The sequence below is a fragment of the Hoplias malabaricus genome, chromosome 15 (genome assembly GCF_029633855.1).
Source record: "Hoplias malabaricus isolate fHopMal1 chromosome 15, fHopMal1.hap1, whole genome shotgun sequence".
Taxonomy (NCBI): Eukaryota; Metazoa; Chordata; class Actinopteri; order Characiformes; family Erythrinidae; genus Hoplias; species Hoplias malabaricus.
The window spans coordinates 25889500-25913614 of NC_089814.1; the positions used below are offsets into that span (position 1 = coordinate 25889500).

The following is a 24115-nucleotide window of genomic DNA, read 5'->3' on the forward strand; positions in this document are numbered from 1 at the left end:
AAAATATTCAACTGTGCAACAAAAATGAAATAAATAAATTAATTAATTCATTCATTTAAAAATAATAATAATAATAATTACAATATAAAATGGCAGCATATTGACAGTCATGTTACATTTAGCCAACAATGATTGTGGATGGAAATGCTATAAATTAAATCAGAAGATCTGCATTAGACCTGTGCCTTGAGGAGTGGAATGCCCCAAAAATACATTTAAACCCCAACTGCCCCAAAAGTATTAACACATTGACCAGCTGGATGACATCACAGGTTTAGCTATCAGGCCCAAATATAGGCACTGTTCTCCATGGCTGGAATCAAACAGTGTAGCTTCTTTTCAAAGATCACTGTGTGATCAGATTTGATTGTTTAGATCCTGATTGGATTGTGATAACACCCAGAGTCAACACATTGAAATCCACCCAGTAGATCCTTTAACCACCAAAACAACATACAGCAAAACAACTTTTTATTTTTTGAAACATGCAGTGCTGATAGCTGATCAACATTGTCTCTTAAACCAAAGCTGTAATCTGCCCTAACCTTTAATTAGTTCAGGACAACAAAGGCATTTTCACAAATTGCATATAGCGATTTTAAAGTTATAGTGAAGTGTTAAAGCATACAAAGCCATTAGCAGGAGACCCTTCTATCAGACTACATTGTGCCATAAAAACACATCAGTTAATACTGCTCTCTGAAGTTAACAAAGACTGAATAAATGCCATCTAAAAATAAAGTCAGTGTGTATATAACGTATTTCTATCTCTCTTTTGAAAATTGCTGAGGATAGAATGGTTTCCATCTATTGGCCTTGCGTACAGTTTGCAGTCTAGTGGTTAATGAGCCAGCTACAAAGTAGTGAAGGGGAACTTATTACATCTATTGCTTTCTGATATTCTCCGCATTCTCAAGGAGGATGAGGCTTTTTTCCGAAACATCTGTGGTAAATAAATAAATAAATAAATGTACAGCAAGTCAGGAATGAGGGCTATGGAGACATGGAGGGAGAGAGAGGGAGGGAGGAAAGAGTGACAGAAAGAAAAAAAATGCATTTCACAATGGTATTTGCCCCCACCCACCCTTCCAAATAAAATGGAAAAAAAAAAAAAAAAAAAAAACCTACTGTAACTTCCTCTTCCTGTTGCTCTTCCCACAACTCTTCACACCCCCTCACTGTCTCCCCCTTCACAGAATCAACTACAAAGTCAGCAATAGACAACAGATGATGGCAATGAAATAAAGGTTAAAAGAACTTATGGTTAAAACAGACAGGAACATTGTTGGCCATGTGTGATGATGTATGGTATATGGTAATTAAGAGCAAGAGTATACTGATGAGAAAACAAATATGTTGTTCTTGGGTTGGTACATTAAGTACCAGTTATAACATATCAGTACAATCACCACCAGTACCACAGTAACTGCACTGTAATACTGAAAAGGTTAGCGGGTACGTTAGTTATGTTTGCGTAACAAAACATAACAATGTTAGCTTTGTTACATGTATAACAGTGCAGTTACAAAGGGAAATAAAACATATTCCAATAACATAGTAAACTCAATCTTTACAGTTTTATTAAATGAACTCATTTTAAAAAGCATCATACATACAACTGAAGCATGCATATATATATATATATATATATATGTTTTTTTTTTTAATTCTCACAGATTGTGAACAAGATTAACTTATATTGGACATGAATAAATATGAATTAGATATACTTGGACAAACTTTCTCAAGCCTATATTCAGGTTACCTACCTGTGTAGCTGCTGTAGTTGTCTCGACTCACTGATGGCTGTTCATAGTGCTGACACAGGCCTGGCTCATTCTTCAGAAGCTCTTCGAGGCGCTCCAAAATGCACAGGCGGTCCTCAAGCTCCTGAACGCCCAGCCACTCTATAACAGGAAGGTACTCTCACCAGCTAGAACAATGGGGGTGGGGACCACAGACAACCAAAGGGGCTTTTTTCGAGAATATTGAAGCGGGTAGGGGGTCAGGAATGTGTAATGCACGAGGGGAGTATGTATGTTTCCTAGTCATGACAGAACTGAAAAAAAAGAAAATGCCCTTGTTTTTCCACCCCTTCATGGTCATTGGGGAACCCAGGCAGCTGTGTGGTCTGCCATAGAACGACAGCACCCTCAATTTCTAAACCAAGGCCAGTCTAAGGAGTTATGAGTTATAGTGGGTTAAGATTAAAGAACGACTCAACAAGGCTGGTTCCAGATCAGTCAGTCTAAAGAGTTATGTATTGAGAGAAAGCAGGCTGGTGGGAGAAAGGGCTAAAATCAAACACAGGATGAGAGGATGTGCATAGTTTTAAAGGGGGATTACACAAGGGGATTTGAGCTGCTCTAGGCAAAATAATACAATAACTATGGGAACAGTGTTCTACTAAAGCTGGCATGTAAAATCATACAGATGCTTTAGCCAGAATCAGGGAACAAAAGTCTTTTTGAAAGCATTTGGGCCACTGACGTTTTACACATTAGGAAAAATATGTTTCTTTTCAAGAAACGGAATGATGCCAGTAGATACATTTGCATTCCAAGGACAAACCCACTCAGTCCCTGTCTGAACTCCAAACAAACTTTTTTTTTTTTTAGTACTTTAGACCACATGTGGAGAACAGTCGGAGCTGTCTGACTGTTTCCTCCATTAACAAGTTCCTACAGTAAATCTCTGATGACATGGTGAAAGAACACAACTCTGTGTCACTGTTCAAAATCAGAAAATGATCCTTTTGCCTTTGGAGGCCTAACCACACAATCAGCTGGAGAGGGACAAGCACCACAACAAGTTATTTAACTGCACACACACACACACACACACACAGACATTAAAACTTGGTTTCTGCAAACTTTTATTAACCTCTTTTTAAAACTAATGTCAAATATACTCTCACTGGCTCTCCACTGTTGTATTTTTCAACAAAATCATTTGAAAACAACGTGGAATAAAATGTAATTATATTCACTTAGGCTGAGTGTTTATTTCTTTTACTTTTGGAGGTTTCGCTTTAACATTTATATATAAACAACAAAATATAAATTATATATGGAATATACTGTCAAAGGTTTTTCCAAGTCTAATCCTTTATCTAACCTCAGTAACAAATACCATATTTTGTTCCAAAAATGTAGCATGTAGCCTTTGTAAATGCACTTCACAAAGTTGAGACCATTACGCTGGTCCTGTCATTACAGTTTAGACTTGTTTTTCTCCTGAGTTAGGACGTTTGTACGAAACAAACAAAACACACATATACATGCCACGGAAGAATGATTAAGGCAGTGTCACAATGACAAATCATCCCCCCCAAATCCAATGAAAAATGACACCCAGATGGCTTGTCTACCCACACCCTTAATGGCTGAATCTCAAACTTAAAGTTCCTTGACTGTTTCAGATAAAATGTTTCAGATAAACTGTTTATTCCGCAGCCAGATCAGCCCAGGGTGAATTCGTGGAATCTGGCATTCCAGGGAGTCCACAGATAGGTCTCCATATGCATGCTCCCCAAGTCTCTGACCTCAGAGCGTCATCACGGTTATGTCAGTGACACACTGCACTGACAGTTTAAGTACAGGCCTAGGCATGGAGAGTGTCAGACTCTGCACTAGGAACGACAAAATGGGAGAATGTTTACCTGTCTCCTTCCCAACTGTTTGGACAAAAAGCCCACCAATCTGCTGCCCACGGATGGTGAGATTTGTCCCAGCACTTCTGCACAGGTTTAAAGTATGTTTGCACAAGCAGGTTCTGTAACAGGATCAAAAGAGTGCTCTATGACAATTTACCATGTGGCTTAAATCAGTGACTTCATCTTTTACACTAGGCAAAGAGATCCGTTTTGCCACAGACTTGGGAAAATCAAACCTAGAGCATATTTATGAAGTAAAAACTTGTACATATTTTGAGGCACATTTAACTGCGTCCTTTCCTTCATAACTCGGAACATTCCTAGAAACACACATATATGAATCTACCACAGCAAGAAAAAAATTACCAAAAAAAAAGTAAGGTACAAATCTGTGATACCACTCACAAATGGTCTGTATTCTTTTGTTCCAATGTCTTATATCCTTAAATAATCCACTTAGCCGTCAGGAGCAAGCATGTTCTCTCTGGATCTCTCTGCTCCTTTCTAACAGATGGCACTGCTGTTTGTTCTGTTACCTGCCACATTCCTCCAGGTGTGGCTGTGAGGACAGGTGAGCCTGGAGCAGCGCCAACAGACTTTCCACGCCCTCATACCAACCTGCTGCTGTAACCACTGCTGCGGAAAAGTGTCCTGATCATTTTCTGTTAAATACTGGAAGTGATCTATCTAAATTAGGAGCAATTTAGGGTTTCCTTTCATTAACATAAAAAGAAGAAACATGATATGAGAACAACAGGTGAATTTAAAACAATTAGCAGGCATTCTCCACATAGATCATAATGGTAAAGACAATTTCTTCCCAACAGGTGTCCGTTTACAACGTATGTGGATCAACATGACACACAGTGGAAGAGTTCAAACACATCTGATCATCTTACTGATAAAAATTATTTTTAAATCAGTGATAAGTCCGGCTACTGACTCGGTCTCAGTTAAGCACACAATACAATCATGCTAGGAGAGTGAAGGCTACCACACAGTGAAAACACAATTTTTAATGCAGCACCTTTATGTAACTTAAGAGAATGCTCTCTTCAAATTATGTCACAAGAGGCAACATATGTCCACATTGACTACTGCTGTGACAACAGGGCCCCAACCAAACACAAAGTTAAGAATGTTCTTGTCTCCATTTGTGATTACGAGACAGCAGTGTCCCCAAAAGATATTTTGATGTAGAAGAGTCTGTTTAAACTTTATCCCAAATTTATATAGTGATAATCAAGTGCAGTCTGATTTGAAATATTAGCAATGAACAATTGAAAACAACCTATAATCTTTGCATAATTAAATACTGGATTGCTCCTACATTAAATAGTGCTATTTCAATGAAACCTATGACATCATCTATGACCTATTGTTCACAATGAAATCTAGAGGACATGTCTTGGCATTTCAAGACAAGAAATATAAGGAAATATTTTGCGATTTTTGTCAACAAATCTGGGAAAGACTGACAAATCACAAGGAAATAGAAATGGGGAAATCCTCTGGCTGTTAGCTGTTGTCAAGGCAACGAGGGCTGAACAGCGAATAGGAATCGACCCCCCAAAAAACTGATTCTTTAAGCGTCTGAGTGATGCTGGTAACAACTGTTGGCCAATGATTCATAAAGTAGAACATAAAGTCGACTTCCTGTCCCTCAATGTGTTCTTGTGGGCTTGGGAAATGCCATCAGATGCAGCCCAAGTACTGTTCCATTTAAAAGTACACATCTAGCCAGGTACAGTCCAAATATGCAGATGTGTTCTTGCTCCACCCGCATTATCGAGTATGCATTGAGATGTGACTTCTGTAGACTTTAGAGAATCAGATATAAAAAAAATTCACACAATCTCAGCACGAATGCTTTTTCATTCTTTTTTCTTCTTCTTTGCAGAGTTGTAGAATGACTGCAAAGCATAATGTGATATTATTTGAACGTGCTGAATCCACATGTAAAATAAAACTCCTCTGTTGTGCCAATAAAGCTTGAACAAAGGAAATAACAATAATATTCACAAAATATGCTTTTGAAACAGCTGTGAGTTAAGGCCAATTCAGGCCATGATCATGTTTCAGGGACTAGCTCTAAATACAGCACTTAAAATACACAAAGCCAGGTCAAGTCAAATAGCCCCTGGACAGAGTTTCCACCTGCTCTGAACGGTAAATTAATCTGACGGCAGGTGACAGAGATTTTCAGATATGGGGTTCAAGCACATGGTCTGCTTTTCAAACACTCAGTAGTCACTCCAGCTTCATTTTCTCACTAACCACCCATGCTCTCTTGCATCAAAGAGCTGCTGAGGGGAGCCAAGAACAACACGGACACTGGGCACAGGTGTAGGCCAGTGCTGGCATCCACTCAACCTATCAGAAAGAGGAAGAATGAAAGACAGAGGGAGGGAGGAAAAGAATGAAGAAAGGCCACACAAGCAGAGACAGTGACACAGAGCCAGCAGCATCGGAGACAAGCCAACACAAAAAAAAAAAAAAAAAAAAAAAAACTGCCAGACAACTTCAAAAGGCAAAGAGTACAGAGGCAGAGTTGCTTCCTCTGGAAAACAAATGACTATTAAAGCAATAAATCAGCCATGACAAGAGCTTTAAACACTTTTAGGCTGTAAAGATAGAGTCCTTCTGTTTAGGTAAGATTGTGACTATTTTATGGATTTTGAAAACAAACAAGGACTATTTAAGCTCTTGAACCAAGTCTGAGTTATGATAAACACAGTGGTAAAAAGTACTCAGCAATAATCAGACACTACTAATTATATTTTGTACAGATCAAATGATGAATTAAGGTCATTTAAGGGCTAGGTTTGTTATTGTGTCTTTGCAGTCAATCAAGCGATCCAGGCCTTTTCATTCTACTAGAAAAACCTTGATGATACACTAATTACCCAGACTGTAACCTGGATTTATTGAAAGTCCGGTACGTTCTGAATGGAGCCTGAATTTGTGTAAATATTTACCTTCCATGCACAAGTTTCCCAGGGCCCCCACGCAGAGAGTGTTTATTCTAGTAATACGGCAGGAATGTAGCCCAGCGTAGGCTCAGCATAGTTCTGGAGCTGGCAAGTTGAATGGACCCTGAGTAACATCACCTGACAGTAAAGTTCCTTTCTGACCTAATCACCTCAAGACATTTTGGCTTCTCTGTGTTGCTGTGCCAACACCATTTCCTAGTCCATAATCACAGCATTGTAATCTCAATGTGGCTGGATAAAGTTTAAGGCTTCGAAACAGTGATACAGCTTCTGTTTAAATGCCATGAATGTTCCTATGATGATACTGCAGCATGACTATTGATCACTCACACCAAATCTAAAAATACGCAACATTTCGTTACATCCAGCTGACTTTATTGTGGTTTTACACATGTCTCAGCAAATGATGAATCACTTTAATTGATGCAAACAGTTCATTTCTGCACAAGAAACATTCTAAAATATGCGGTTACTGTGCGATAACAGTAGCCTCATACACCTACTGAATATTTCACAGTATGAAATGTCTCAAACATAAAGAGTCTTTGCCAAACTCTGTGGCAGGCAGTTATGTTCAAGAATGCTTCAGGTCACATTACACAACAGGCCTACTGGCAATAAGTCTATGATCGCAGAAAATAACATTCTGACTGGGCCATTCATCAGCACATTCTGTTTCAATGAGGAAAACAGGACTGCACCAAAAGGGTTGAGACATTGAAAGAAATCCAAAAAAATGGTCTTAAATGCCCCCCCCCCCCCAAGTCAATCCCATGATGTAGCATTCAGTATTGAAAATGGCAGATGGAGTCAGCTTTCCAGTCGAGTATGTGTACAAATGTAAGTAGCTATAAGTATTGATGCACAATATCGTAATTATATCAGTATCGGCAGATAAGATTATCACATCGACCCTATTTTAAATATTCACCAATATTTCAAACCGATAATTGCAGACATTGATTTTATGCCGGAAAAAGATGGGTGACACTCTTTTATTGGTATTGTTTTTTGTTTGTTTGTTTGTTTTTTAAGAAAAAATAAATAAAAAAAAGGCTGATAAACGTTTAAATTAGGCTCAGGTTCTTCCACCGAGTGTGGAGTAGCATAAAGGCAGAGCTAAATCTCTTATTTCTGTTTCATTGTATTGTTGAATAGATAAATTGCTTACAGTTTATTGATATTTATATGCTTAATCTGTTGCTTTAACATTAAGTAGTTCTCATTTTCACTATTTAAGTAGATCTATTATTATATTTAAATTGTTACATTTCTAAATAATGATTTATATCTGTGACTAGTCTCTGTAAGGACCAGTTGGCTTGCTAAAATTGTGACTACGTATTTTCTCAAGAGACGTCCTTTTTTTTAATTTTCCATAGTCGGATTAAAGGTATAAATGTGAAAAAAATGTTTTGTTTGTCTATAATATTAATCCAGGATATCTTATCTTTCTGTATTTTATAGATATACGTTGGTATCACTAACAACAGATACGTACACATATATTATAGGATATCAGCATTAGCCCATATCAGTACATGCCTAATTATACGTCATTGATAACAACTTTTATTAGATTGTAATACGTTGTTTTCAAGTGAGTTTTACTTAGTTAAGCAAGACCTGATAAGATAGACCTGACAATTGGAGCTAACTCTGTCATCCAGTAAAATGATTTTAAATGTAATCATGTATGCTGATTGAAGAGTGTCCCAAATGCACTGCCCAATGAGGTTCCTTGTCAGTTAAAAAGCTGTCTAATGAGAGCTGCTTTTGAAGACTGTCCAGGGAGCTGCCTTCAGACTTGAACCCACTTCCTGTTATAATTATTTTGTACACAATCCAATTAAAAATCAACAGTGAACACTGAATTTACCAAACCAGAATTTTTTTTCTTTAATTTTTGCTTAAAATCATACTGCATAAACATGCCTGTAAACCATGAATACACTAAAATCACACACCAAAATGGTTCTAGATGTATTTGCCGCATTCCACTCAAAAGACCAGGATTTGTAAAGAGCTAACATTCATCAGAGGCGTAACCATCTTCTAAAGTAAACAACCATTGCCTATTGTCCCAAAACCTTTCCATTCATTCTGCTGATTTAACTCAATGAGGGAGGTTTCAAGAGCTTATCCCACTAGTTCAATTTATCTCACTTTTCACTTGGATTTTCCACTCCATTGTCCTTTCTCTCTCCTTTTCCTTAACAGTAAGCGAAACGATGCACTTTGCCCTTGGCACCAACGGTAAAAATGCCTAATGTTAAGTAGCAGTAGGGGCACATTCCAGAGGCCTCCAAGATCTGACTTAGCAGCCGTTTTTGAAACCAGGACAAGAAGAGAAAGGCCGGAAGACTAGTGTGTCCTCACTGAGCCTCTGCTGAGACAGAGAGAAACTTTGTGATAGCAGAAATGCCACCCCTACCTTTTATAGGCACTGTTTACATAACAGTGGAGCATCAGTAGAACCCTCAAAGGTTAATGAACTCCAGAGGGTTCTTTTATACTTCCTGAAAGGCACGATAATACTAAGAATACTGTTCTGGAAGGAGACAAACAGCGTTATGAAAGATTTAAATACAGGTGACAGAGAGAATTCAGGGAAACCTCAAACAGAAAGCGAAATCTAAAAATAATTTCTTTTGGACAATGCTACAGTATAACCACTTAGACTCCCTAAATGTCAATTCAGAGGTTGTTTTTTCCGTTTAAAAAAAAAACTTATTTTAAAACTCCTGAAAAGAAAGGCTGTTCAGGGAATAAAAAGTGTCTCATTTAGTGGCATCGCTCCAAAGAACCCTGTCTTGTGCCTTTATTGTGAAGTATACAGATATTAAAAAAAATCTGAAAAAATTGAAAGAGAAAAGAAATAAAAAAACTAAAGAATGAGACAAAGATATGAGCTCAAAAGAGAAGAAAAGGAGCACAAAAATGTCCATCATTAAAGTTTAAAACAATGGTGTGAGGGCTTGAGAAGGAAAGAGATTGGGATAGATAGAAGGGTGAGAAAGGGAAACTGAGAAACACATGGCAGGAACAAAGCAGGAAATACAGCATTCCAATCTGGAAAGGTCTGGCGCTGGGAGCGTGGAGAAAGTGTAAAGCGCAGAATCCCTTGGTGTCCATTACGCCCAGCTCAGCTCAGCGAGATTCTGTCACTGCCAGACTGGAAAAGAAGTAGGCCAAGAAACTTTGACACATCTGCTCTCTCTCCCTCGCTCTATTTCCATGTTCATTGCTCTGTGTCTTCTGCACCAGAACCCACCTTCCAGCAGTTACAGTGATTGATTTCAGAGGATTGTCTTCCATTAAACATGCGATGGAGAGTCTTTGTTGAGAAAGAGCAGAGGAAGACATTCAGGGCAAGGGTACTGCAGCTGGAGCTGAGATTGATCTGAACCAACTGGAATGTGTAAATGTCGCTGGTGCATCAACAAACTCATAACCACATCCCCCCCCCAAAAAATAAAAAATAAAAGTCAAATACAAATTTCTGCAATGGTGTAAAATGTTAAAAAAAAGGATTGAATACATAAATTAAATTTTACAGTTTTGTTCAATAAACTAACAATAAAAACTCTGTAAACCTGTGCATGATTATGGTGAAGAGAAACATCCAGCATGAGTAACCAAATAACTCCATTTCTTTGCTCTCTTCATTCCCTAACTCCAACAAACTCTCTATAATGTGGTTTTCTCCTCCCGCAAGTCCCTGATACAGGCCCAAGTATTCGGAAACACCGCGTTTTCCCCCCTTTCTGCCTCTCAGCTTCCCACTCCCCCACCCCTCCTCCCACCCACTCCCTCCATCCAAAGCCTTAATGGAAAGCATGTGGTGGAGAGATGAGATTGCTGCTTCATCTCTGTCACTGAAGCTGTGTGCCAATTTCTTTTTCTTTCTCAGTGCAGACTCTTTTCCCTCTTGTGTTTTGCCACAGGAAAAAAATCCCTATGAAACCAGAATTTATGACCAAAATGACAAATAACACATTGGCGATTTTGTATGACACAGACGATGTACAATACAACGCTGGAGAAAAATGCATCAGAACCCAATAAGTTTACAGTGGGTCCATGTTGACATGCTTAGTCTCACAATTGCAAACTCCCTCGCCAAGAACTACTCAAAACCACAAACAAGAAGAGGGGTGATTAAATCTGATTTTGTTTTGGTCATTCAACACTGCACTCCACAATGGGGAAGGTATGCTGGTTGACCAAAGACTACACAGTTGACGTATGTGCTAATAGGGGACAGTACAAATAAAAGTGTAATATCTATCAGTTATTTTGATCTATATTTACAAAAGGTAATGTCTAATGAGGGCACAGCTTGTTTCAACTGGAATGTTTTCTTCTTATCTAATTATACTAGTGAGTATACGTCATGTGTACTGAGATTGTAAACCAAAAATATTTTTAATACTTAACATTTATATGTATTACACTTTTTTAAACAGCCAGAACCACTCAAAATACAGCATGTATTCAACTTAGCCAAGCTCTGCTCCCACTCAACTTAACTAAATCAATAACAAAAAAATTTACTCGTCTTCCTTTTTCCATTGAATTGATACAAAATTGATAAAAACAACCACAGTCAGACCCAGTGTGTGTCCTGGAATCCACCACATAGTGACACATTGTGGCTAAGCCATGATTAATGTTACAGTGGAGCTACGTGAAAGATTTTGAACCTCGCCCGTGTGATTTTGTCTGAAACTCAGTGACACATTCCACCACAGATGTGTCTGTCTGCACAGCCTGGGGTTGAGCGAGTGTGTGCTGAGCCACATGGCTCTTCAGGAGCCGTCGAGTTACTCAAGCTCCTGAGCAAGTATACCATTATATTGTTCCCTTTCAGAATGAAATTATTCTGGTCAGAAACCTGGGAATGTAAAGTGAAGTATACTACAGTACATCACAGAGTGAAAGAGGTCAAAGGGGTCAGAGGACTGGAATGATTTAGGAAGACTAATCCCCAGACTTTTTTGGTTTTTAAAATGGTGTAGAGCTGAGTTATGCATATTTTGGAAGCATTTGGGTTAATAGTGTATGGAGGCTAAGAGATATTCTTATTCAGTCATACAGAGACATACAAATGACTTGGACTATAGTCTACAGCACTTCTCCCCTAGAACACAGCCTCATTGTAAAACTTCAATAGCAGGAGTACAGGCTTTCTGGAGTTGCAAAAGCCTAGTGGAAAAAAAAAGAAAGAAAGAAAAAGGCATTTGGGTGATTTCTAGGCTGAGTCAGCAGGCAGAACTTTGGCCTTGAGAGAGAGAGAGAGAGAGAGAGAGAGAGAGAGAGAGAGAGATGGGGTGGAGAGATGGAAAGAAAGATGGAGGAAGTGAGACAGAAAGAGGAGAGAGAGAGAGAGAGAGAACTGACATTCCTGCACTGTGAGTCAGTGCCGCTAGGCACTCTTCTGGTGGACGTTCACTACCTCTACAACTAAACAAAGTCCCAGCTCACAAAATGGACCGTTCCAATGACAGGAAGAAGGAAAAGGCAGTTTGGCTGCAGTGTGTCCAGCTTTTAAAGTTGTGGGTTAATTTCTGACCATGCCCAAAAAATGACTTAAATTCACTGACAACCATATGCAAATGCCAACTAAGGGTTGTTTCTTTTTAAAGGAGAACCACATTTGACTCAGTAATTAGATTTTAATTGATAATTATTTAATTCATTTTTTATTTATTGATTTTTTTTTTTTTTTTTTTTTGGGGGGGGGGGGGGTAAAAATATTTTGATAAATTTACATAATGTGTATAGTCTTAGACATTTTAACAGGTGTTTAATGCTTCCACACCTCACAATAAATAATATAAATAATAATAATAATAGATTTTTTAATCAATTTTAAATGATCATCCAGGGAAATAAAATTGGATCTGCTGTGGGATCACTCCAAAGAAATCTTTTTTACAACCTCATTTTAAAGTATTCCTTTGAAGAATAAAGTCAAGAAAGCCCACTAACTGTTGAATGAGGAAATAAACTGATAAGAAATTCAGCTGTTAAACCCGTCATAAAAGCAGGAGCGAGACTCCAACGTCTGGGGTGGTTAAGGGGGCCATTACTTTCACCTAATAAAAAGAATCACCCAGGCCTGCTGCACATTCCTCATAAGTTAATCTCTTGCTTTGATTTCCAATAACACATGACTGCATTCCGGCCCTATGTAACGGTGCGTATCTGTCTGCTCTGTCTTACACCCCCACCCACATTCCTCATAGAGCATGGTGACATCCGTCAGAGGAAGCTCTGCTGATTCCCTCTGCAGCTTTGTTAATTATTTAACAGCCATCCCTTCATCACAACGACTTTGCAGGATCTGCTAAAAGTGTGAGGCTTAGTAAATAGACACAGGTTTAACAACCCAAGGGTTGGCCACCTCTCCAATTTAGCACAGTTTTATGCATCAAAATTTGGAACCTCTGAGGAATAACTGGAGTTACTAAAGTTATGGTGGGACACATTAGCCATGGACTACAGAACTTTAAAGTTCAAAGCAGAATGCAAAGACAGATAACAGAGTCAGCTGAGGGTATTTCATGCTCAAAATTGAAACACCGTGATCACAATCATCCATAAGGCTAAATGTGCTGGACAAAATCACCTTAGACTCTTATCACACTAGAGTTTTTCCTTCATTGTTATCTCAAGGTTTCCTTGAAGAGAAACGTCATTCACACGTTGAGACAGCACACAGCATTTGAAGTCTATCACTGAAATGTGTTTTAAACTTTCTTTAAAAAGTTCTCACAAGGGAACTAGAAGCCATTTACCTTCACACAGTCCAGTTCCTTTGCAGTAGGTTCCTGAAGGCTTCCATAGACTTGGGCTTCATTAAAACTTTATTCGTGCCGATATTTACTCGCTGCTATTGAGAATAAAGTCAAGATGATACCGCGAGAGAGTTCGCCGGCAGCGTGGGCACTTTCTCTGCCTAATTTCTTCCAACATTTCATGCTCAGCTCGACTAAAAGATGTTTTTCGCTCTGAAAAGCGCTATGAGAGGAATGCATGGAAGATTAGACCGGGCATCTAGTTCTAGTAGAAGGCCCTGCCCCTTTCTAGAGGCCGGGGATGTTTAGGGGGCTGGGACAGAAAGCCCTCCTCTCTTTTCCTGTCCTCTCCTCCTTCTCAGAGAAAAAGAAAGAGCCGCTGCTCCGTTTGGCTCCTGGCGACGTCGCTCAAGCATTAAATAGCAACAACGACAAAAGGCTTTTGTGTGTTTGAAGCAGGGCGCTCGCGCTGCTTTACTCACACTCTCTCTCTCTCTCTCTCTCTCTCTCTCAAGGGCCAGAGTGTGTACACTTTCACCCAGAACTAAGTCTGCTGGAGTCCGGCACCACAAAAGTCCTCATACAAACTACATATGAGGAAATCCCATTGGTGTACTCCACTTTATATATAACAAAAAACAGGAAATGAACAAGGCCATGAGACTGGTATTAATAGCAGTGTTTTAAACAAACAACAGAGGTACAATAAGTTAAGAGTGCAAAAAGTTAGAGTTTTTTTTCCATTCAAAACAGCCATTAACTATGATATCCACCCCCTCAGGAAACCAATTTAAAGGCCTCCTCCAGTAAAACTATGTTACCTCAGCAAGTACCTATGGTGTTTTATTCATTCATTCATTATCTGTAAACGCTTATCCAGTTCAGGGTCGCGGTGGGTCCAGAGCCTACCTGGAATCATTGAGCGCAAAGCGGGAATACACCCTGGAGGGGACGCCAGTCCTTCACAGGGCAACACGGACACAGACATTCACTCACACCTACAGACACTTGAGTCGCCAATCCACCTACCAACGTGTGTTTTTGGACTGTGGGAGGAAACTGGAGCACCCGGAGGAAACCCACGCGGACACGGGGAGAACACACCAACTCCTCACAGACAGTCACCCGGAGCGGGAATTGAACCCACAGCCTCCAGGCCCCTGCAGCTGTGTGACAGCGACACTACCTGCTGCACCACCCTATGGTGTGTTCTGTGTGTTCTCTGTGTTTTCTTTCTCTCTCTCTCTCTCTCTCTCTCTCGGAGGTGTGAATAAAGACAGAGGTAAAGCTGATTTGTCTATTCATACATCCACGAGTACTGTGTGAATGTAAAAGTGCAGTTATTAGTGCATTTCGTCATTATTTTCTAGCAAGTATTTACTAATGTGTAATTCTTATGAACAACGGTGAATTTTGAGGGGATTTAATTGATGACATGATGGGAGTTTTAACAGACATGTTATACAGAAGTCTTAAAGGAAATATTCTGGGATATGATTTCATCTCCAAAACTCTCTTAGAAATGTGCTTTTCTATATCATACATTCAGTGATGCTGATGTTTGGATTCGGGGAGGTCAGTCTTGTTCAAAAGACTACCATTAGTTTCTCTGTTTGATTTGCATATTTTCTACCTTTCTGTCTGAATAAAGGCGGCACAGTGGCGCATGTCCTTTCAAACACAAAAGCCGTTTTTACACATGAACTGGAAAACCAGGTACAGACACATTCTGGAGACGTCCTTTCACACATGTAGCATACAAATGGAGAAAGCCTAGGCCACATGCGTTCTCACAGCTGGAACTATTCTGCATGGTTTAGGCGCGGGGCAGCTCCTGTGTAGCGTTTGCAGGGGATACAGCATGAATTCATTGTAATTATCTCTATTCACACATAGACTCGCTTTGACTTTACCTGGATTATGCTCTAGGGCACTGGCAGGATAAAATCCAGGTAAATCAGGTACAAATGTTACAGACTTTTACGATCACACATACATCTCCCCTGGGTAAAGTCCAGAATCTGATTTTTACTGTTTATCTGGCAGGTATTGTATGATGAACAACTGGGTACTGCAGGCGGTACCAAATATACTTATATCTTTTCACAACTTTTAACAGTTTTGAAAACGTTTTCCACATTAGTTCTGCCTTATTCCGTTCTACTGGAATTTTACTAAAATAAATAAAGAGTGGTCTCTGACTGGGATTGATTTTATATATATATATATATATATATATATATATATATATATATATATATATATATAGTATTTTTATTAACTACAATTAATTTAGCAAAGTCCATTTAAACTGATATATGGACTGAGTTTATCTTTTAGATTGTCTTCTGTTTGGGTCTTTTGACTTCTTAATGGTTCTTTCAAGTGAATGTGTGTGTGTCTGTGTTGCCCTGTGAAGGACTGGCGTCCCCTCCAGGGTGTATTCCCGCCTTGCGCCCGATGATTCCGGGTAGGCTCTGGACCCCCCGCGACCCTAAATTGGATAAGCGGCTACAGATAATGGATGGATGGATGGTTCTTTCATGAATCCTGTTTGTCTTCATCCATCTTTTGTTGCTGGCTGCCATTTCATCCTTTACTTACTAATTTTCCAAGGACAATTTTCTTTGCCAATGAGTTTTATCACACTCTCTTATTTCCATAACATTAAACTGGAAAAAGGCTGGTGTTTGGTTGTTGGAGCTTTGTGTGAAATGCTGCCTATTACATTATTGCTAATGAATATCTATATAGAAATATTCAGTTATTTCTTAACTCTTAGATAACATGAATGCTAAGTAATATAAATAAACATGATTAACCAGAGGGCATCCCTGTTGCCCTGAATAATAGATGCAGGTTAATATAAGAATAACAATATTAAGGCATCTTTCTCGTCTTAAACAATATCCACTTTCTTACACAAGAAAACTTAATCTAATTAACGTATTTATATAAATCTACACTGGTTTAGTTAAAAACGCTACATTAAAAGATTTTATTCACAGACTATTCACAAAGTCAACAGGGGCCTCAATAGCCGACCTGCAGCAGGATTATCATTTATGAGTCAGTTTCATAAACACACATTAAACCTGGTTTGAATTTTACTGCTAATGATGATGAGTCAGTGAAAAGCCTAGTTTTTTTTTTTCTTCACTCTAGGCTAGGCGTCTGTGCTCATTAAGGCAGCCTGATGTTAGTGAATCAAGCCTTCACGCTTGAAGAGGCCCATGACTTGCTCAAGAAAGTAAACTATGATTTTATTTGTGCTCAATGGCCATTTTTCTCTAATCTGCTGACGTTCACGGTCTTGCAGCACAACAGCACATGACTGCATTTCTGAAAAATATGATACTGGGATTAAATCAATAGTATGTGCTCAGAAAAGTGCTTCCCTGCTCTCTCTGTATGCAACTTAGAGACACAGATGAAAGCTTTCATCTTAAAGTCAGGCAAAAAGGCTACAGTGTAAAACAACATTTTTGGCTGTTCAACAAATGCTTCTTTAGAAAACTTAACAAATTCTGGGTGTGACATTTAATGTCCAAATCCCTTTCCACAACTTAAAAAAAATACTAATAAATAAATATAAAACCCTTGAAAGGCCTCATTGTGTTCATAATTATTACTGAACATAATTTTACACACACACACTCATTTGGACACTTTAACTATTGGGGCCCTTTAATAAAGGTCTTCAGGCTACTTCATGTTTTCAAAATGAGTTGTATTTTACTTTTGGTGCAGCATCAAACTGTTAAAGTAGTTTCTGTGAGTGGAGAAGGCTCAGAAAATAATTCCCTTCAGACTACATTAAAACTACTGAGTAACAAGGTGCAAATATCAAAATCTGGGGCTGTTTTTTACAGCACATTCAATAAGCTCAAACAATACTGACCTGAAACCAACTTTAGAATGAACATTATGCCACATAAAAAAGGAAAGTAAAATGACACACCTGGTTGGACAGTTTTCTAACACAATGAATGTAATGGTAAGTTAAATACTAAAAAAAACAACAACAACAAAAAGAAAATTCACCTAAGAGTGAATCAGTGATTTCCAAAAGCTCCAGTCCAGTAACTCCATTTTCTATAAAGAAAGAGCAACAACTTAGATTTTTTGTCAACTCGTACGGCATTCAATGTTTATTTCATGAACAGTAGTTTAGCGCCCTCTCGGGTTTAAAGGTGGAAAAACTTGTAAAACAAAAACTGTTTGTTCCACTAAAAAAATTACAATCAATTCTCAAGTTTCTTGCTCCAAAGAGGAAACCACCCATTACCAAATTTTACCTAAAAAGCTCTGTGCGTATTGAGGAAATCCAATATTCTTCATCCATGCTGAAACGTCATCTGGATTCCAGTCCTCGATAAAAATCATGACTTTAATTCGCTCTATCACTCCACATGCCTATTCTAAAACATAAAACATTTATATTTTGTTAGTCACCATTAGTGATTAATACACAGCTTTCATTACACAAGCAAAATCGTTGTCAAAATGCCCTCCTCCTTCTGATTTTTCCCCCGTGACTGTGACGAATGTCCTCCTTTCAACACATTCATCACTTTCCTAGTTTTTTTTCCCGATAAAACACAAGAAAACTAGGACTACTTACATTCAACAGACTTGTGCTGAGTCTCAGCAGAGTCGAGGAATCTCAAAACGATGCTTTTGATTTAGTTTAGTTCTTTGATTTCCACGTCTTAATCACACAAAGCAAACCCAGTGTTTCACCCGGCGCTTTTCAACACGAGCTCGAGCTCCAGTGCCACGCGCTCCGCCGTTCTCTCGGCGAAAGGAAAAGACTAAGTGTTTTACAAAGTTAAGAAATGTGAAAACAGTACGATATAATTTTTTACAGTGATGCTATCGTCTTTATTTTGTACAGCCCTTACAATTCTCTTTTCCTGAAAACCCGCCTTCTTCTGTCTCACAGCTGTTTGAGCGTTGAACCTGTGTCAGTCACAGCCGCTCACCTCCGCAGGTGAGGGGGCGTGGCTTAACTCACAACTACGGCTGCATTATGGGACATGAAGTCCAACGACGTTTACCAATATTTCATAGCAAGTATAGATAGATAGATAGATAGATACTTTATTGATCCCCAGGGAAATTCAAGGTCTCAGTAGCTTACAGACTTAGACATCACATACAACAATCACTAAACAGCAATGGACTAATAAAGTTTAAAAAAAAAAAACCCTAAAACAAATATCAAAATCAAATACCCAAGAAGTTGACGGTGTGCTTAAGAATAATAAATCAATCGTCAGAATAATCAAACATAGCCTGGCAAGAATCTGTGATACTGTGAGCAGCTGGGGATGATCTCTTTAGTGCAGCATATGATTTAAAAGTTGAAAAAGTGTGGATAGTGCAAAGGGTATGGAATGTGCAATATAAGTACAGTGCAGTTTCAGAATTAGAAATAAATATATTAAATAAAATAGTGCAAGGCAATTCAGTGCAATGTACCTGTATTAAGTATACACCTACTATTGTAGCTGTCAGATTAAGGTACACATGAGGTAGATGAGTTTGTTGACTTGTCCAGTGGTTGACCTGTCTATTGTCCAGTTAGGTACACATGTGCAAATATGGAGGAGGTGGAGGTGGTGGTGGTGTTGGATGGGCAGACAGACTATGCAGAGAAGTCCAACTCTCCTCTCCCCTTTAGTGAAGCATTGAACAGCTCAATAGCCCTGGGGACAAATGACTTCCTCAGTCTGTCAATTGAGCCTGGCAGTGAGCGAAGTCTCCAGCTGATCAAGCTCTTCTGCTTGGTTATGATACTGTGGAGTGGATGGCACTCATTATCCAAGATGCTAATCAGTTTGTTCAGGGTCCTCTTGTTTGATATGGAAGTTATGCACTCCAGTTCAGCCCCCACCACAGAGCCAGCTTTCTTAACCAGCCTGTCTAGTCGCCCAGCATCCCTCTTCTTTATGCTTCCTCCCCAGCATACCACAGCATAAAAGAGGACACTGGCAACAACAGTCTCGTAAAACATCCTGAGGAGCTTACTGCAGACATTGAAGGACCCCAACCTCCTCAAGAAGTACAGCTTGCTCTGCCCTTTCTTGTAGAGTGCTTCAGTGTTGGCTGACCAGTCCAGTTTATTGTCTAGGTGTAAGCCCAGATACCTATAGGTGTCCACCACCTCCACGTCAACCCCATCGATGGTGACTGGTAGCAGGACAGGCTTTGACCTGCGGAAGTCCACCACCATCTCCTTGGTCTTTGAAGTGTTCAGTTGGAGGTGGTTCAGTTTGCACCATTGCACAAAGACCTCCACCAGGCTCCTGTACTCCTCCTCCTGCTCATTCCTGATACACCCCACAATCGCAGTATCATCAGAGATGATGTGGCACGACTCAGTGTTGTAGCAGAAGTCAGATGTGTACAGGGTGAACAGGACTGGTGAGAGCACAGTTCCTTGCGGAGCTCCTGTACTGCAGATCATAGTGTCGGAGAGACAGTTCTTCAGTCTCACGTACTGTGGCCGCTCTAACAGATAATCTGTAATCCAGGTTACCAGGTGAGCGTCCACACCCATCTGTTGGAGCTTGTCTCCCAGTCTGAGAGGTTGGATGGTGTTGAAAGCGCTTGAGAAGTCAAAGAACATGATTCTCACAGCACTGTTCCCCTTGTCCAGGTGTGAATGTGTCCTGTGTAGGAGATAAGTGATGGCATCCTCCATGCCCACTTTCTCCTGGTATGCAAACTGTAGTGGGTCCAGTGCATGGCGTACCTGGGGTCTCAGTATGCATAAGACCAGTCTCTCCATTGTCTTCATCACATGTGATGTTAGAGCCACAGGCCTGTAGTCGTTAAATTCACTCGGGTGTGGCTTCTTAGGGACAGGGGTGAGACATGATGTCTTCCACAGTGTTGGAACTCGTCCAAGACGGAGACTCAGGTTGAAGATGTGCTTCAGTGGCTCACCCAGTTCAGCACCACAGGCCTTGAGCAGCCTTGGACACAGTCTGTCCGGCCCGGCAGCCTTACCAGGTTGTAGTCTCCTCAGCTGTCCTCTGACCTGATCAGCCGTGACGATGGGGGGAAGGGGGATGGGGGCAGGGGAGGTGATTGTCTCGGGGGGGTAGTTGGATGGCTGGAGACTGATGGCTGTTGACTGCAGCCGTTGACACAGTGTGGGGGAGGGGTGTGATAGCCTGTGATGGGGGTCGCCTAGAGTGTGAAGGAGGTGTTGGTTGGTCGGGCAAGCACACAAGAGCAGTGTCCGAGTCAGTAAGGGGTGGCTGGCATACCACTGCCATCGGAGCTGGATCCGGATCAGGGCGGTCAAACCTGCAGTAGAACTGGTTCAGCTGATTCGCCATGTCTAGATCCCCCTCCACAGAACTGCTGCTCTTTTTGAGGCCAGTGATGGTCTTCATACCATCCCAAACCTCCCTCATGTTGTTCTCCTGCAGCTTCTGTTCCACCTTCTTTCTGTAGTCCTCCTTAGCCTCTTTCAGCTTAACTTTGAGTTCCCCTTGTACGCGCCTCAGCTCTGCCAAGTCCTACTCTCTAAACGCCATTTTCTTCCTATTGAGAAGGGCCTTGACATTGCTGGTAATCCAAGGCTTGTTGTTGGGAAAGCAGCGTACAGTTCTCGTGGGAACAACAATGTCCATACAGAAGTTCAGGTAGTCTGTAGTGCAGTGTGTGACCTCCTCTAAGTCCTCCCCACTCTGCAGCACACTCCAGTCTGTGGATCCGAAGCAGTCTCTCAGAGCCTCACCTGCTTCAGGTGTCCATTTCCTGAAGGTGCGTGTGGTGGCTGGTAGCCTCTGTACTTTGGGCTTGTACATTGGCTGTAGATGAATGAGGTTGTGGTCTGACTTCCCCAGCGGGGGGAGTGGCGTGGCACTGTATGCATCCCTCAAATTTGCGTACATGAGGTCTATTGTTCTGTTTTTTCGAGTAGGGCAGTTGACAAACTGGTAGAAATTCGTGAGAGTGGAGTCCAGTGTTATGTGATTGAAGTCGCCCGAGATCGCAAAAAATGCATCAGTGTGTTGAGTTTGCAGCCTAGCGATTATTGAGTGGATGACGTCACACGCTCTGTCCGGAAGAGCACGCGGCGGAACATAAACACACACCACAATGGCGTGCGAGAATTCTCTGGGCATGTAGTACGGTCGAAGACTGACCGCCAGTAACTCCACATCCTTACAGCATACAGTCTCCTTCACTGTAACATGTCTGGGATTGCACCATCTGTTGGTAATGTACATGATGATAGGCTGTGTATTTATTAACTAGCTATTATAAGTTTCTACTCGTGATAATGTGTCATTTTCAAAATTGGAGGACAAATAAGTATCACTCGCTTTAAAAAATTGACCTTTGTGGGGTTTTTTGTTTGGTTTTGTATACAAATAATACAAATACTAAACCTTTATTCTGCTCAGACATTTATTTGTTATGTTGCCGATATTGAGATACTCATTGCTTTTAATTTATTCCAAACAATTTAGTTATCTTTAAGTAAGGGGAAGGAAACCGCATGCACATATTTTAAAATTTTAGACATGAAATAGGAAATTAATTACAAGATATTTAAAATTCATTTCTTTTATGCTATCATAGAAACGAATATATTTTCCTATACCTTACTATTCAGCTCACAGCAGTTTAATTCAAACCCTTCACACTGAAGTGTTTTGCCTTAGCTGCTTCCTGAATGAGGAAAAACACAGGATAGCCAATCACATTTTGGCAAACAAAAGCCGTTACTTCTACATAACAATAAACAAAGTTACTGATAGAGTGTCTGTGAAAGGTTGCAGGAGGATGAAAATTTTTGTGAACTAATAATTTGGTAAGTGTCTATAATGATCTAAAATTATAGCAGGAGCTAGGTCTTTGAATGTGATGCTTTCAGTGGCTACAATCATAAATGAATATAACATTTCTGCACCAAATTTCTCAAAAAACCTAATTTTAACATATTGACGATCACCATTATCTGTAACCGCTTATCCAGTCCAGGGTCGCGGTGAGTCTGGAGCCTCCCCGGAATCAAGGCGGTGTCTGAGTAAAGGCATGAGTATACCCTGGAGGGGGCGCCAGTCCTTCACAGGGCAACACACACTCCCACATTCACTGACATAGTCACACCTATGGACACCATGGAGTCGCAAACCACCTACCAATGTGTTTTTTTGGACCATGGGAGGAAACCCACGCAGACACGTGGAGAACACACCAAACTCTTCACCTGGAGTGGGAATCGAACCCACAACCTCCAGGTCGCTGGAGCTGTGTGACTGCGACACTACCTGCTGTGCTGCCATCATCATGATTACCGTGGTTTATTTATAAGTCGAACTTTCAATGTAGTTACAATTAGTAAACACACAGAATAAGGTGTAAAATATTCTATGCCAATCCATTATAGCTTAGAGAATTATTACTACTACCACTTCTTCTGGACTAAAATATTAGGGAAATTGTAAGTAAGTGTGTGGTTGGAAAGACCTTTGCACTTTGTCATTCTGTCCATGAAAAAGCGATATTTTGAGCTGACTTTGAATTCTTCAAGTCAGGAAAAACCTTGGTCACCAGACACTATCAGAAACATCGTTTTAGACATGCTGGTGAGGTTACTGACAGTGCAGTCACACGGAGGCAAAGCTGATATTTTTCCATTGCCAGCTTTCAACAGTTTACTGTCTATTGACCGGTATTTGACGGATGTTTTGTTTTATTGATTTGTTCTATTGCTTGGTCTCTGTCATCATTCACAGTCTCAATATTGAAAACACCCTCTGCCTAATCATGGACCAAGGGCACTATACCTGTGAAGACCAATGGCAAGATGACCTACATCAAGGCTGCTAACTGCTCCATTTAATAGCTTTCCTTTTGTTAGTGGTTCCTTTTTTGGCTTGTTAAGGATGACAAATTTGCCTCTGCCCTCTACACCATTCTCAATGGCCCATCACAGTGAGAACGTCCCCTTGACCCAGGCTCCAATGTGGGTTGACATTGAAGATCTTAGAATTATTATTTACGCGGCTCCTGATGTCTCTCCCATGTCCGGGTCCAGACCATCAGCAAATGGTTGGGGGCATTTGTCCAACAGCCAAGAATGCACATGCTCTTTCTGATTGCACAAGCCAGCAACAATTGGGGGAACTCACCCCAGGTGGAACCTTCTGGACAGCGGAAAGTGGAGACTCCCATATACCCCAAGGTGGTCAATTAGATTTGGGAGACAAACTTCAGAGCTGCCATAGATCTCTGAGCATTGCCCCCTGTTCCTCTTGGTCATGTACAGCACCATATCATTGGACGTGAATGCCGGTGTCCACCCATTCTTCCCCGATGTGGGTCAGGGAAAACTGCCGAAGTGACATATATCGCCTCAGGTTAGTCAGGCTATCCCCGCACCAGACCAGCTGTTTAACTATAGTCGTTTGATACTAGTCTCAGACCACTCGCCTACCCACCAACATCAACAATATATTGCAGTGGAAATAAGTGCCATGTAATACAGGGATCACTGCTGTATCCTGTAAATCACCAACAAATCTGAGATATTTTGAGGCTTTGGCCACAAACTTTTCAGGCATAACAAGTTAATAATAAAAAGTACATTTACATCTCAAAAGACATCAAGTATAAGAGACAAGTGTTGTGTT

The 24115-nt window shown here is 40.3% G+C and overlaps 1 protein-coding gene across 3 annotated transcripts in view; it reads right to left on the reverse strand.

Annotated features, from left to right (window-relative positions):
• Window positions 1-18481, reverse strand: part of amot (angiomotin) — a 41004-nt gene extending 22523 nt beyond the window's left edge. Inside the window, exons 1-7 of one of the 3 annotated variants that reach the window (XM_066645394.1) lie at window positions 18356-18481; window positions 18076-18245; window positions 17750-17872; window positions 17496-17546; window positions 1770-1907; window positions 1129-1202; window positions 883-943 (exon numbers count right to left, since the gene is read on the reverse strand). In XM_066645394.1, the coding sequence (XP_066501491.1) occupies window positions 883-943; window positions 1129-1202; window positions 1770-1907; window positions 17496-17546; window positions 17750-17837 (412 nt within the window). In that variant the 5' untranslated portion in view covers window positions 17838-17872; window positions 18076-18245; window positions 18356-18481. Of the gene's footprint in view, window positions 1-882; window positions 944-1128; window positions 1203-1769; window positions 1908-17495; window positions 17547-17749; window positions 17873-18075 lie in introns of all 3 variants that reach the window. The other 2 variants (XM_066645393.1, XM_066645395.1) reach the window with 2 other exon arrangements.
• Window positions 18482-24115: the final 5634 nt, after the last annotated feature.